This window comes from Gracilinanus agilis, chromosome 2 (assembly GCF_016433145.1).
Source record: "Gracilinanus agilis isolate LMUSP501 chromosome 2, AgileGrace, whole genome shotgun sequence".
Taxonomy (NCBI): Eukaryota; Metazoa; Chordata; class Mammalia; order Didelphimorphia; family Didelphidae; genus Gracilinanus; species Gracilinanus agilis.
The window spans coordinates 40462282-40478258 of NC_058131.1; the positions used below are offsets into that span (position 1 = coordinate 40462282).

General features: G+C 41.5%; 1 protein-coding gene across 1 annotated transcript in view; it reads left to right on the top strand.

Moving 5' to 3' along the window:
• Window positions 1-278: 278 nt before the first annotated feature.
• Window positions 279-15977, top strand: part of CCDC113 (coiled-coil domain containing 113) — a 33319-nt gene continuing 17620 nt past the window's right edge. Inside the window, exon 1 of the mRNA XM_044660456.1 lies at window positions 279-388. Coding sequence (XP_044516391.1) covers window positions 279-388 — 110 coding nt within the window. The remainder of the gene's footprint in view (window positions 389-15977) is intronic.

Below are 15977 nucleotides of genomic sequence, written 5' to 3' on the forward strand. Positions count from 1 at the left end.
CCAGCATCGGAGACGCCGCTCCCTAAGGCGTCCGCAGGAGGAGGCGGTTTCCCAGGGCGGAGGGGAGGAGGCTGGAGCTTCCGGAGCTCGGGCGCGCAGGCGCCGGGGACACGCAGCGTCCCGTTTCCACGGTAACACACAGCCGCACGTCGCAGTCCAGTGACGCCACCCGCTGCCATGGCAAAGGCGTCCTGCAGCGGCGAGCTAAGACCCAGGCAGAGGCTTCCGAGGCGACGCGAGAAGTACAGGATCGTGGCGGTGGCGTTGGCGGTGGCAGGATGTCGAGCATCGAAGAGGAAACGGAGAGCTTGCAAGCCTCCGAGTCCCAGTTCGGAGAGGATATCGAGCTGCCCATCATCCAGCTCTGCGGCCTGGTGGAGGAGCTCAGGTACCTCCCCGCCGCCCCTGGAGCCGGCCTTGACACCTCGAGGCGCAGCGCCACGGCCCGGGCCGAGATAGGATCTGGGCTGGGCTCCTAAGAAGCTCCTCGTGGAGGAGGGAGGACCCCTCGGCCATCGGGCTCCTCTTCTGCCCCAAGGAGGCATGGAGGGAGCCCTTTCGGGCCCTCAGTGTCATCTTCTGCCCAAAAGAGGCGCGTGGGGAGTCCTTTCGGGGCGTCTGCACCCTCTTCTGCCCCACGGAGGCGTGGGGAACCCTCTCTTGAACCCACAGCTGCCTTATCACATTGCTAGTTACCGACTGAGCCTCAGTCCTGGACTATTCCTACCCCCCACCGACTTCACACGAGTCCAGGTACTGCCGCATGAAGGTGGAGAAAATCCGCCGCCATCCTCAGTGGCACACTATATACCTCCCTTATCAAGTCACTCTCCCATTCTCCACGGCAGCTTTTCCAAGCCTTCTTATCCTTCCAACCTCCCGTGGCTCTCCTCCCCCCACTCTCTCAGCTGGGAACCTTGTCTCATATTTTTACATTAGAAAATGAGGCAAGTCACTCTTCTCCCCTCTTCTCCCATCACCCAAGTGCCTTCTGCTCCTCCCTCCTTCACCCTATTCACATGATGAAGCTACTGACTCCATTCCACCCCATCTCTTCTGACAGATTGTCTCCTGTCATTCCTTCTCTCTCTGTCTCTCTTTGTCTCTGTCTCTCACACTCTCCCACCTCCCTCTCTCTCTTTTTCTCTTTCTCACACACTCTCTCCCTTTCTCCCTCCCTCTCTGTCTCTCCCCCTCCCTCTCTCTGTCTCTCTCTTCCTCCCTACCTCCCCTCTTCTCTCTCTGTCTCTCTCTTCCCTCTCTCTGTCTCCATATCTCTTTCTCTCAGTTTCTCTCTCTGTGTGTTCTCTATGTCTTACAAACAGGCTTTTGTCTCCCCCATAACCCTCCTTTGATCCTTCCATCCCTGCTAACTATTGTCCTATATCTCCTCTCTTTTGTGGCTAAACTCTTTTAAAAAGCTATTTGCAATCAATGCCTCCATTCATTTCCTCTTACTCTCTTCTAAATCTCTTACAATCCAGTTTTTAGGGATTGTGTCTAGGGATATTCTACTCAAACTGCTCTCTCTAAAGTTACCAATGATTTCCTGTTTGTCAAATCCAAAGGCCTTTCCTCAGTCCTTATTCTTGACCTTTCTGCAGCTTTCAACCCTGTGGATCACCCTCCCCTCTTACTCTGTTCTCTCTAGATTTTTTTTTTAAACCCTTATCTTTTGTCTTAGAATCAGTACTATGCATTGGTTCCAAGGCAGAAGAATGGTAAGGGCTAGGCAATGGGGGTCAAGTGACTCGCCCAGAACAGGGTCACTTAGCTAGGAAGTGTCTGAGGTCAGATTTGAACCTAGGACTTCCTGTCTCTAGTCCTGGATCTCAATCCACTGAAGCCACCAGGCTGCCCCCTTTCTGTAGATTTTCAAAACACCCCTCTCTCCTGGTTTTCCTCCTCTCTATCTGACTCTTCCTTTTCTGTCCCCTTTGCTGGATCCTCCTCCAGAACATGTCCTCTATCCCTAGGTATCTTTCAGGGTTCTGTCCTAGGCCCTTTGCTCCCTCTAAACTACTTGGGGATCTCGTCAACTCCCATCGATTTATACTATCTCTTTACTATGATTCTCAGATCTACCTTTTCTGCCTCAAACTCTCTTGACTCCCCAATCTTATACCTCCAACTGCCATTCAGATGCCCACTGGACAGCTTTAATTCCATTCCAAAACAGAATTTACTGTTTCCTCATAATCTACCCCCTTCTACCTTCAATGTTTCAATAGGGGATACCACCACTCTCTCAGTCCCACAGGCCAGGAGTCATCTTGGACCTTGCATATCTCTCACCACCTTCCCCCTGCCCCCAAATGTCCAAACTGTGGTGGAGGCCTGGCCATTTCACCCCTGAAGATGTCTTGAATAGGCAGGCCTCCTTCTCTCCTCTGGTGCAGGCCCTTTTCCCTTGATGCCTGGACAGTTGCTGTACCTGCTGGTGGGACTGCCTGCCTCTAGTCCATACACAGCAGAGTGATTTTCCTAAAGCACCAACCATGGCACACCCTCATCCCCACTCAGGGAACCTCAGTGACTTCATCTTGGCTTCAGAATAAAATATGAAATCCTCTGTGTGGCATCCAAAGCCTCCCCATCCCGACCCCATCTTTCCAGGCTTCTCACACCTCACTCTCTGACACATACTTTTTGATGTAGTGACGCCGGCCTCCTGGATATTCCCCAAACGAGACGCTCCATCTCTCAGATCCGAGTGCATACCTGGACCTATCTCCCTCCTGTGATTCCCCTCTGACCTCCTTGGTTTCAAGTCCAAATGATAATCTCTTTTCCTGGAAACCTCCAATCCCTTTTTAGTTTCAGAGGCTTCTCACATTGTCTTCTTTTGTCTACTCTGCACTTAACACAGTGCCTGGTACACTGAAGGAGCTTAATAAATGCTGATAAGGTTGGTGGAGGTAGAGGAGATGAGGACTCCAGTCAGAAACCTTATCTAAAGTTTGTCCAAGCCAAGGTGGAGGGTGTATGTGTGTGTGTCAGCTGCAGGATTTGTTAAGCCCAAGGACTTGAGATTCCTGTAAGTGGTTCCAGCAATGCCATTTGTGAGGACGTGCCACCCCATTTTCCAAAGCTCTTTATATATATATATTTTAAACCCTCACCTTCTGTCTTAGAATCAATACTGGGTATTGGTTCTAAAGCAGAAGAGTGGTAAGGGCTAGGCAATGGAGGTCAAGTGACTTGCCCAGGGTCACACAAATAGGAAGTATCTGAGGCCACATTTGAATCCAGGACCTCCTGTCTCTGGGACTGGCTCTCAATCTACTGAGCCACCCAGCTGCCCCTCTCTTTGTATTTTCTGTAGGAGAAGTTATTCATGTTGGTTTAGGGCATCTAACTTTTGATGCAGCAGAATCCTATTACAAAGTACCTATTATACTACTCACTGATTTGGTTACACTGCCATTTCCCAAATTAGTTTAGTTGTGAATTTATAATGATGATGATAATGATAGTGAGCATGTAGGTAGTATCTACTATGCTAAATGCTTTACACATATCATCGTATTTAATCCTCTCAACAACTTGGGAGGGAGGGGTATTTATCCCCATTTTACCATTAGGGAAACTGAGGCAGCCTGGTGAAATGAGTTGCTCAGGGTCACACCGCTAGTAAGTATCTGAGAGTGTACTTGAACTCCAATCTTGACTCCAGGCTCAGTGCTGACTACTATTATCCCCTACCTGTCACTTGAACATTGGAAAGGACTCAAGAGTCCAATGCAACGGCTGAGGATATGTAAAGGCCAGTTAATTCAGAGAAAACTGTAATAAAAAAAAAAAAGAAAATTCAACCTGTTTTCATGTGCAAACATTGCTGCCTATGACAAATGTTCTGGAAGCATCGTTTCCTATGCCAGCATCTAAAATTCTCATGGAACCAGGTTGTGGAAAACAGTCGGGAAAAGCTTATTCCCTGCCTCTCCCCCTCAATGGGTCCTTGGGGAGCGCCAAGCAGCTGCTTTTCTATGAGGTTTATCACACGAGTTTCCGTAGCATGGTACTGTGAACTAGGCAAGTGGACATTATTAGGACCATTTACCCTAGGAGGAAATTCAGAATGAGATAGTGGCCCCAGAAGGGGCTTCAGGACCAGGCTGTACAGCTGGGTTTCCTTTTGAGGTGGAGTAGCCTGAGATGCCTCATTTCCCACAGTCCCACTGCTCTCACCTCTCTCTGGGTCAGGTGATGGTGCTGGTAGGGAGAGGGGCTAATTTGATGATCCTGGCTCCCCGTTTGCTTCCTTTCCCTTAATCCAGTGCTTTGTGCCTTCATGGGACTAGCAGGTTCTAGATGTGGAGAGAAGGCTGAGAGACTCGAGCTTCAGAAACTTGACCTCTGATGGCAAAAGTAGGAATAATGAGTGGCAAGTGCAGAGAGGTCAGTTTTCCTTCAGTGTAATTAGGCTGCCCTAAAGTGGGATGGGCCACCTCCAAATGTAGTGAAAGCCTCTTCATAGAAAGTGTCTGAGTGGAGGTTGGATTCCTTCTGTTGGGGATGGTACAGAAGAGGTGCTGATCAGGTGCAGGACCCCTTTAGTACCTCTTGATTCTGAGATGAAAAGGCTCCAGCCCCCCCAGCCCAAGGCTCTCAGCCCTACGCCATGTTTACCTATCTATCCCATGAGCTCCAAGATGGCAACTCTCACCAAATCCTTTCTCTGCAAGATCCTCCAAGTCTCCTTCCTCCAAATTAAAGCCTACAAAGTCTTCTGAGATATCAATCTAGAAAATTTTGCCTTTTATCTTTTTCTCTCTTAAAAAAAAAATCTTTACCTTCTGTCTTAGTATCAGTTCCAAAGCAGAGGAGTGGCAAAGACCTGGCAATTAATATTAAGTGACTTGCCCACAGTCGCACAGCTAAGAAGTATCTGAGGCCAGATATCTCCTATTTCTAGGCCTGGTTCTGTATCCACTGACTCACCTAGCTGTCCTTAAAGTGGTTTATAATGCATTCATCTTAACGACTGAATCATAGAATGAGGAAGGGCAAGATATCTGTGTTAAAATGTATATTGATATATTTGATTAATAACAATAAAATCAATATTGCCATCACTTTTGTGCTTTTAATTCGTAAGTAGTATTGAGTATTTATTGAATCTATATCTATACTTGTGAATGCAGCCTTAAGAGAAATTCCTGATGCCTTGCACTCCTGGTGTGTAGAAATGGCACAAAATTTGAAGTCATTGAACCAGAGTCTAAAGGACATTGATCTCTGTCACCTGTGGGGAGACCTTATGAAAGTCCTCTTACGTCTCAAAGCCTGAATTTCCCCATCTGTTCTTGAGGGGTAGTGTTGTAGCAAATGGCTTTGATATTTCCTTCTATCTCTGTGACCTTAAACCTTTGACCCTTCCAGTTGTTTCTAGAGTTGGAATTCTGTGTTTTCAGGTTAAGAAACTATGAAAATAGAAGGAAGTACTTATGAAGTTCTTTGCATTTATCACACTCACCAGATATTCCATATGCATGGCATTGTACCAAGCACTATGGACCTCACAGAAATAAATGAAGATCAGTCCCTGCCTTTAAGGAACCTTCAATAAATGAGAAGGATGGGGTGGGGTGGAGGAACTAAGATGGTATACAGCAGTGGTTCCCAGATTTTTTGGCCTACTGCCACCTTTCCAGAAAAAATATTACTTAGCACCCTGGAAATTAATTCTTTAAAAATTTTAATAGCAATTAATAGGAAAGATAAATTCACCTGTGGCCATCACCGCTTCTCTGGATCACTGCAGCACCCACCAGGGGGTGGTACCACCCACTTTGGGATCACTGGTATAGAAAAATAATTAATGTAGGACAGAATGTGATATGTCCCAGGTATGAGAGTGTCTCGCATTTATAGGATGCTTAAAGTTTTGTGTCATTGTTGTTGTTTTTAAACCCTTATTCTCTGTCATAGTAATAGCTCTGAAACAGAAGAGAGGCAAGGGCTAGGCAACTGGGCTTACGTGACTTGCCCAGGGTTACACAGCTAGGAATCATCCAAGGCCAGATTTGAATCCAGGTTCTCCTGACTCCAGCCCTCGTGCTACTTCCAGTTGCCCTGGATGTTCATAGCTTTGCAGAACACTCTCCTCACCATAACCTTTTGAGGCAGGCAATATTAGTTCCATTTTACATTTAAGGCAACTAAAGGGTTCAGTGGAGTGGATAGTATAAGTATCGCCACCCCTATTTTACAGGCTTCAAGGGTGAAATGATTTGCCCAGACTCTCATGCCACGGCTGGAGCTGAGACTCAAACCCAAGGTCCCTGGTTATGGGTCTAAAACTCCTGTTTGCCTCTCATAAGAGTTATGAGACATATCATGAGATAATCATAAGAGATGGTAGTCATCTAAGAGAAACTGTGTACTAGTACAAATGGGCATTGGATTAGGTTGAAGAAAGACTTGAATTTTCAATCCTGCTTGTTTCATTTTATGCCACGAACTAGTGTGATTTCAGCTAGACAAGTTACCTTTCCTCCCTGAATTTCCAATTCCTCATTTTTAAAATGGGAATAAAATTTGCCCACCTAACATAGTTGTTGTTCTCATCTTGAAATGGTGAGGATGCTATAAAAATGCAACTTGTAATTTGATTCTAAGATATTTTATTTTTCCAATTACATGTAATAATTTTCAACCAAAACAATAAGATTCAAACTATTTCCTTCCCTTCATTCTGTCCCCTTACTCAGAGATGATAAGCAAATAAAACCGAAACTGGAAATAAGACCTTAAATGCACTGATGTGAAAGATAGTCTGCTTTGATTCATATCCATCGAACTCCCAACAGTTCTTTCTCTGGAAGGGGAAAACATTCCCCATCATAAATCCTTCAGGATTCTTCCAGATCATTGCACTGCTGAGAGCAGCCAAGTTTTCACAGTTGATCATCATATAATATTGTTATTACTGTGTGCAATGTTCTTTTGTTTCTGCTTATTTCTCTCTGCATCAGTTGATGTAGGTCTTTCCAGCTTTTTCTGAAAGCATCTTGGAGAATGGCTTGTATTCTTATAAATTTGGCTTCATTCTCTATAGTTTTGAGAAATTAACTCTTTATCATAGAAATTTTTATAAATTTTTTTCCCATTGTTGTTTCCATTCTAATCTTGGTTACATTGGTTTTGTTTATACAAACCCTTTTAAATTTAATATAATCAAAATGATTAGTTTAACATCTTATAATGCTCTCTATCTCTTTACTGGTCATAAATCCTTCCCTTTTCCATAGATCTGCCAGGTAAACTATTCTCTTATTTTGTGTATGTATAATATGTATATGTATATATATACACATGTACATATGTATGGAAAAAGGAAAAAATAAGTTATATTTGAAGAAATTGTTTTAGAAAAAAATTTCTAGAATCCCCAAAAATATGTCTGCAAATAGATAGAATCTATAGCATCCCAAAAGGAAGAATGTAAGATTCAACTCTCTTAGATACATCATAATCAAAAGCCAACACTGTAATTACCAACGTCAAGAAAAAAAGACAAATCATAAGCCCAGGAACATCCATCAGGATTATAGTGGATTTTTCAATGATGGTGAAATAATCAAAACTGGAATCTTAACAAAATTTAGAAGCCTAAGCTGTAAAACTCCTCTACCCATCGGGATTTAGTATCTTCTGACAAGCCTCAGCACTGATTGACTTTGCTGCCTTGGCTTTTACGCACATGCTGATGAATAAAGATGAAGAAAATCACGAAAAAGTGCTGACTAGGTTCATCAGAAATTTAGGTTACATTATCGCAACCTGGCCCTTACTGCAGCAAGGCAATCCTTTCATCCCTTCCTAGAGGCTCACCATTCCACTTTCCAAATCTTTTCAAGCCTCTCATGGTGCCCCTTTCCACAACCCCCTCCCCCACAGCTGAAAATCTTGCCTTATATATTTCACTAAGAAAAATGAGACCATCCACTGAGAGCTTTCTCCCCCTCTTATCTCATGTCATATTTTTTCCTCTCTCCTCTGTTTCTCTGTCTATCTCTCTCCTCTGTTTCCCTCTCTGCCTGTCTCTGTCTCTCTCCTCTGTTTCTCTGTCTTTTTATTTTCTGTCTCTTTCATAATTTATTTTGTCTTCCATTTTCTTTCATTCTCTCTCATACTCTCTCCCATACTTTCTATCTCTCTCTTCTATTATTCTCTCTCTCACACATTTTCTCATTCTTTTATATTCTTGCTCCCATTTCTCCCCAACCCTTCCCCTCGCCAAGGCAAAACTCCTCCATCTACTTAAGTCACCTCATTCCATCCCATCTTCTACAGCAGATTGCCCTCTCTCATCCCCACTCTCATTTATCTTTGATCTCTTCCTAGCTATTGACTACTTTCCTCTGGACAAACATGGACTAAGGAACTTTAAATAGATATTCATATACATAAAAGGCAAATGGGGCTCAGTGATTTGCCCCAGGGTCACATAGCTAGTAAGTGTCTGAGGCCGAATTTGAACTCGGGGAGATGTCTTCCTGACTCCAGGTCCATCACCCATTCCACTTCTGCACCTAGCTGCCCCCAAACTGATATTCTTAAAGCAGAGATCTGACTTTGCCACTGCTCTTAGGCGTCAATGACTCCCTATGACATCTAGAATAAAATACATAATCCAAGTGGTTTGACATTTAAAGCCTTTACAATCTGTCTCCAAGTAATCATCCTCTTCCTAATGATTTCCCATTGCCTCTCATTTATTTATGCCACATCCCAGCCAGATTATCTCATACAACATTCCATCTCCTACCAGTGTTTCTTTGTGCAAACTATCCCCTCTTTCCTGGAATGCTCTCTTCTCCTATCTCTTTTGTGAAAGGGAATTTTTTATTCCCTTTATTTATTTTACTGTTAATCAATCAGGAACTTGAAGTAACCCTACTTAACAAAGAGAGTTCACACTTAACTTAAGTCATTAACACTTAGTCCTAAAAGACCTCTAGCTAAAAAAATTCCCTTTCACACTTAAAATCCCTAATCCCCTTCCAGCCTTAACTCAAGTGCCATCTCTTTAAAAGATCAATTCGGATTCTTCCATCAGTCCTCTCCCATAAAAGAACTTTAATTTGTCCATATTTTTCTATTATCTGCTACATGTTATTTCTTCCCCCATGTAAGGTCCTTGAGAGCAAGAACTATTTAGTTTTTGTCTTTGTATTCTTAGCATCTAGCATAGTCCCTAAGACATTGTAAATGCTTAATAAAGACTTGTTAAAGCGAATCAAATTAAAATGATAACATTGTTAATATAAATTATCTTATGATTTAATAATATATAAAATATGATATAATTATCAAACTATAATGTGATTACATGATCATTTATAAATATAAAATATTTATAATTCTATAAATATTTGCATATAAAAGATAAGTGATTATTATAATAAAAAGACTTTAAAATAGAAAATTAAATTAAATAAAGGAAGCAAATTTCACCTGTTAGATATGGTGATTTGATGGGGTGGACCCATACCTGGTGGGTCTCTGGCAGAGAAACAGACCAGGTGGAGAGTGATGGCGGAGAAGGTATGTTCCCTATTAAGAATATATACTGGGACAGTTAAGTGGCTCAGTGGTTAGAAAGACAGGCCTAGAGATGGAGTCCTGCGTTCAAATCTGGTCTCGACTATTTTCTAAATGTATTACCTTAGGCAAGTCACTTAATCCCCATTACTCTTCTGCTTTGGAACTGATACTTAATATGGGTTCTAAGAGTGAAACCAAGCGGTTTTCTTTTTAAACTCTTACCTTCTGTCTTAGAATCAATACAAATTCTGAACAATATTGATCCCAAGGTAGAAGAGTAGTGAGAACTAGGCAATGGGGCTTAAGTGACTTGCCCAGGGTTATACAGTTAGGACATGTCTGGGGCTACATTTGAACCCAGGACCTTCCCTTTCTATGTCTGACTTTCTATCCAATGAGCCACCTAACTCTCTCTGAAAGTAAGGGTTAAAAAAAAGTACTCTAATGTGAAGAAATCCAAGAACAAGAGGGATAAAACATGGCAGAAAGTATTTGTCTGATGTACTACCAACTACCTGGGTAGGAAGAGGAAATAGATGAGCAACTTTGAAAACATATCATAAACCTGAATCAAAGCTATGTTGTAGACTTTGGTTATCTAGACATCTATTGGAGCTCTCTCTTTTCCCAAAGCAGAGCAATTTCATCCTTCAAAAAGTGGAAGCCTACAAGTGTGATGGTAGCAGCACTGTAATTAGAGAATATATAATAGATTCAAGAGGAATTCTGTAAGTAGGAACTGTGCAATTGATTGTGTTATGGCATAAACCATGAGAGGTAGTCTGGTGAGAATATGGGACCTGGGCAAAGATTTATATCTCTCTTTTGCTAACAGATGTTCAATGTGTGACCATGAACAAGTCAGTTCCTTACTTTGAAACTTGGGGTAACATTCTTAAAACATGTACGAAGTTTTAGATGGGTTTTAACTTCACTAGAGAGTTCTTAACCTTGATGGGATCATAAATCCATCTTGGGCTAATGTATGCTATGGGCCCAATACTCAGGATTATTTACCCAACCAAAGTGGACAATATGTAGTATGAAGGCAAGAAATGGACATTCAAGAAGCATTTGGACCATTTGGAAAGTTGGAAGAGAAGTATTGAAAAATGTGTGTCCTTTAGTGAAGTTTTTCAATGATAACCAAATTTCCAAACCAAAAGGATTTTGGAATGTTGAGGGGGAGGAGCAGATGAGGAAGAGTGAAGAGTCAAAGATGATTTTAGTTTGAATAAGTGGATGGTTGACTATCAATAGAAATATAGAGGTTCTTGATGTCTCATGGAGTCATTAGCTTCCATTTGGCAATCATGGTTTTTAAGGAGTTATTTTGTTTAGTAATTTTCATTCTCTTTCCATAACTTCCTCAAATGATTCTCATTTCTTTTTTCATTTTTTCTTCTGCCACTCTTATCAATCACAATTATCATACTCACATTATATTTCCCTCTTCATTTTCTTTATTCTTTTAAAAATCTTTCTTTACCAATTGATGAGCGGACAAAGGATATGAACAAGCAGTATTCAGATGAAGAAATAAAAGCCATCTATAGTCATATGAAAAAATATTCTGAATAACTTTTGATTAGAGAAATGCAAATTAAAACAACTCTGAGGCACCACCTCATACATATAAGTTTGACCAATATGACAGAAAAGGAAAATGATAAGTATTGAAGGGGATACAGGAAAATTGGGACAATAATGCAGTGTCGGTGGATTTGTGATCTGACCCAACTATTCCGGAGAGCAATTTGTAACTATGCCTGAAGTTCTCTTAAACTCTGCATACCCTTTGATCCAGCAATCTCACTACTAGGTCTATATCCCAAAGAGATTCCAAAAAAGGGGAAAGCATCAATTCGTGCAAATATATTTATTGTCGCTCTTTTTGTGGTAGCAAAGAATTAGAAATTGAAGGGATGCCCATCAGTTGAAGAATGGTTGATTTGATGGAGTCTGAAGGTAGACTGAAACGTACTGTATTTCACTTCTTTTTTTTATTTGAGATCTTTTCCATAAAAAAGACTAAGATGGAAAAATATTTTATGTGATTACATGTAAAATGTATGTCATTTCTCTATGTATTTGAGAAATTAAGCCTTTAATAGAGATTTGTAATAAAATTTACATTAAAAAAATAAAATGTATATCAGATTATTTACCATTTCAGGGAAGGAGGATGGGAAGGAAGGAGAGAATTTGGAATTCACATTTTATTAATGAATATTAAAAATCACTTTTACATGTACTTGGGTAAAAATAAAATATTTTAAAAATATTTCTCTAGATCATTTTATCTTTTCTAGACATTCTTGTTTGGCTTTTGCCCCATCTGTATTTCTTTGAGGCTTTGCTTATAAATATTTTCAAGATATTCTTTTCTGTGTTTGAATATTGCTTCCCTGTTACTGCAGTAGCTCTTTATGGTTGGATTCTTTTTTATTTGCTTATTCTTCCAGCCTCCTTCTTGATTTTGAACTTTATGTTATGGTTGAGTTCTGCTTACTTCTGGGCAGAAACTTGGTCCCACTTTTGCTGCTTTCACAGCTCAATCTGAGAGCCTGCACAAGTTTTCATTGCTTTCATTGTGGCATGATCCCGGGAAAAGTCTGTTCAGTCCCCTCCTGGTCTGAGGTCTACATATTCCTGACCCAGGTTTAGGTGTGTTGGCTTGTGTTAGCTGAGTTTCCATAGACTGCTGCTGGATTTAGTCAGTTAACTCACTGTGAGGTTCTGTAGGTTCAGAGTGACCCAATTTGTGGGCTCCCCTTTGGTCTTAATCTTTTGCCCTGGTTTTCTCACTACAGCACCTCCTCCTTTTCTTTGCAGAGGTGGAGGGACTATGAATGTGTGACATCACAGATAGAGCCAGCCTTTTTTGATATATTAGTTTTCCTGAACTGTTATTCAGTTTTAAGAGATGGCTTTATGAGAGGGAAAGGATAAAGGAGGAGAAATACATTAGAGAAATTGGGTATGTAAAACAGACAATAGCAATAAAAATATATATATATATATATTTTTTTTTTAAACCCTTGTACTTCGGTGTATTGTCTCATAGGTGGAAGATTGGTAAGGGTGGGCAATGGGGGTCAAGTGACTTGCCCAGGGTCACACAGTTGGGAAGTGGCTGAGGCCGGGTTTGAACCTAGGACCTCCTGTCTCTAGGCCTGACTCTCACTCCACTGAGCTACCCAGCTGCCCCAAAAATATATTTTTTAAAAAGTTGCTTGATGACTTTGGGAAGATTATTTCAGTAGAGTGGTGGGAATGGTGGGATTCAGGGGATTAAATATAAACCAGGGTGGTAGAAAATAGAGGCCGTTACTAGTATAGGTTATTCTTTCTAGATATTTGTCCCCAAAAGAAAGGAGAGGTATAGGGGGATAATGTAAAGGAGTGGCAAGGTAAAAGAAAAGGTGTTATTTTCCCTGATAGGTAGAAGGAAAGGGTCTGAACATATGGGAAAGGGAAGGATTGGAAGAACTATTTCCCCACAAGAGATATGTATAGGAAGTGGGAGGGTGAGATTAAAGACAAAAGTGGAATAGGTTAGCGTTGGCAGGTAGAAAAGAACACTTCATATTTTGAGAACAGGGAGGAAATAATGGTTAATGTTTTGGGGTATGCAGGATGGGAGATGATGGAGTCTTCTTAGGGTAGGAAGGTATACCCAGAGCTGTTGTGTCTGCTTCTGGCCAACCATGAGTGCTGGCTCAGCACTGAAAGACTTTGGGAATGGGGAGGCTCATCCTGCTCATCGACCAACAAAGGGATTGGCTCATCATCCCCAGAGAACCAGAGTCCTTTAGTACTGAGTCAGCATTCGTGGTTGGCCAAAAGCAGGCAGAACAATTTGAAGGGGTCACAGGAAACATAGTTTCAAGACTTATTCTTGGCATCTGTGAGGTAAGGGGTGATCTAGAACTGGGGATTAGTAGATATAGGAAAGTAAAAGGACAGGGAAGGAGACAGCTAGGTGGCTCAGTGGAGAGAGTCAGGCACAGAGATAGCAGGTTCTAGGTTCAAATGTGACCTTGGACACATCATCCTAGCTATGTTACCCTGGGCAAGTCACTTAACCCTCACTAACTAACCTTTATAGCTCTTCTGCCTTGGAACCATTACACAGTATTGATTCTAAGACAGAAAGTAAGGGTTTAAAAAAAAAAAAGACAGGGGAGCAAAGGATTTAAGGAAGGAGAACTGAATCTTTTTGAAATGTTGGGCTGCAGTAGGTGTTTTCAGACCTCTTTTGTGTTATGGACTTCACTGGCAGCCTGGCAAAGCCCATGGACCCCTTTTCAGAATGTTTTCAAATCTATAGGAGATTACTTAGCATCTCAAGGGGGTAAGGGTGGAAGGGTAGGAGGGAAGGACGGAGAGAGTTTGAAACTCAGTATTCTTTGAAAAATGTTGGAGGGGGCAGCTGGGTAGCTCAGTGGAATGAGAGTCAGGCCTAGAGATAGGAGGTCCCAGGTTCAAATCTGACCTCAAACACTTCCCAGCTGTGTGACCCTGGGCAAGTCATTTGACCCCCATTGCCTACCCTTACCACTCTTCTGCCTTGGAGCCAATACACAGTATTGACTCCAAGATGGAAGGTAAGGGTTTAAAAAAAAAAAGAAAGAAAGAAAAAATGTTGGAAATGATTTTACATGTAATTGGGGAAAATAAAATAAAATTTTTAAAATGATTTTTTAAATAATTAATAATTTAAATAATTGAAGGAGATGCTGTTTCATTTAAACATATTTTTTTTCCTCATCCAAGTTCCCAGATCCTTTTAAATCCCCTACATTAAGAACCCCTGGACTATAAGGACAAGACCATGAAAGGCAGAAAATAAAGCTAGAATAGAAAGAACAAGGTGAAATGTATAGTCCAGATCAGAATTTAGGCACTCTGGCAAAGTAATGTGTGTTTGAAGAAAGAAGATTTGAGTTGCTATTTTCAGTACAGGAACAGTTTTCATTCAATCTTGAGGGTTGGATCTCCAAGTTTTAGGGAAAATCCTATGGATTTGCATCTCTAACACTAGCTCACAAGCCCCTCCTGGTATGCTTCCTATTAATGATCAGCCAGAAGATACAATCAACTCTTAGTAAATGGATTTATTAAGATGCCATGGTAAGAAGCTCCCCTGCCCACAGCGTCCTTTGGAAAAGTAGATTTGGACTTAGAGTGCATTGGTAGTGGGACACATATGTAGGATATGTATGTGGCAAAACTAACACACAACTTTTGGCCCTACTGTAGGATCTGGAAATCCATTCTGTCTTTGTAGACTTTTCATTCACCTCCCTTTGGGTGCATTGTCTCTTCTGGGTAGGTTGTGCACCTGGGCTTACAGGATCTTCTCCTCTTTATAGCTAGCATTTTTATCTGTTTCCAGAGACTCTGTTCTATGAAATTGCTTTTTATTTTTTTCCTTCATGGGACAGTCTCCCTTTATCTGTGTTTGGAGAATGCCTTCTGCCTTCTTCTGGATTCAGTGTATCTTACCTGCCAAGAGGCTTTGTTTCAAAGTGCTGTGTTTGAGGGAGAAGAGAGAAACTCCCCTCCTAAAAGAATGATTCCCTTTTAAGGACCCCATTTTTCTCCTACTTCTGGCTCTTGGCTTGGAATTCCCTCCAAATGAACTACCAGCCTTGGGGCATAGCTATTTAAAGCCATCAAAAGTGGGTTTAAGTTTTTGCTTGTCCTGAAGAAAGGTCTACCAGAGAAAGGTTTTTGATTCTACCAGAGAAAGGTCACCTCACAAGGGGATGCTCAGAACTATGTTAACAACACCTCATGATTATATTCTGGGTCTTCTGGACTAGGAGGAGGTTGTCAAACATCAGTTCCTCTACCCTATTCCTGAAATTCCCCAGTAAGAGAAAATCTAGTGATTTTTCCTATTGTTCTATCCAGCTCCTAGCTTGCAAACTCTTTGAGAGCAGGGTGGGCTGCCTTCTTTTTATCTTGCATCCCCCTCTGTACTTAGCAAAGACACGCTACACACTGTAGGGGCCTTTGGTTGTTTTTGAAACCAAATTTAAAAATTCTATTGTCTGGAACAAGATAATAGTAGAAATACTCCCGGTACTGGCATAAGCCTATGTTTTTGCCCTTGAGAAGGTTAGAAAGCCCTCATTTGGGCAGGCATGTGATGAATATAGCTTGTCATCTCAAACTTTTCAAGAACCATCTGTTGCAAACTTGCTTCTGTTTATAATGAATTTCCAGTAGATTATTCCATCTGTTGGATGCTGGAAATAAAATAACTGAGAAACATAAACCAGGAGAGATGTCTGAAGGTTGTGCTAAGTGTGTAATTGCAAAAATGTAGTAGTTGGGGGGGAATTTACATTTGTCATAGTAGAAATTTCAAGGTGAAAACCAACAGTCTTAGCAATACCCCATAGTTTGAT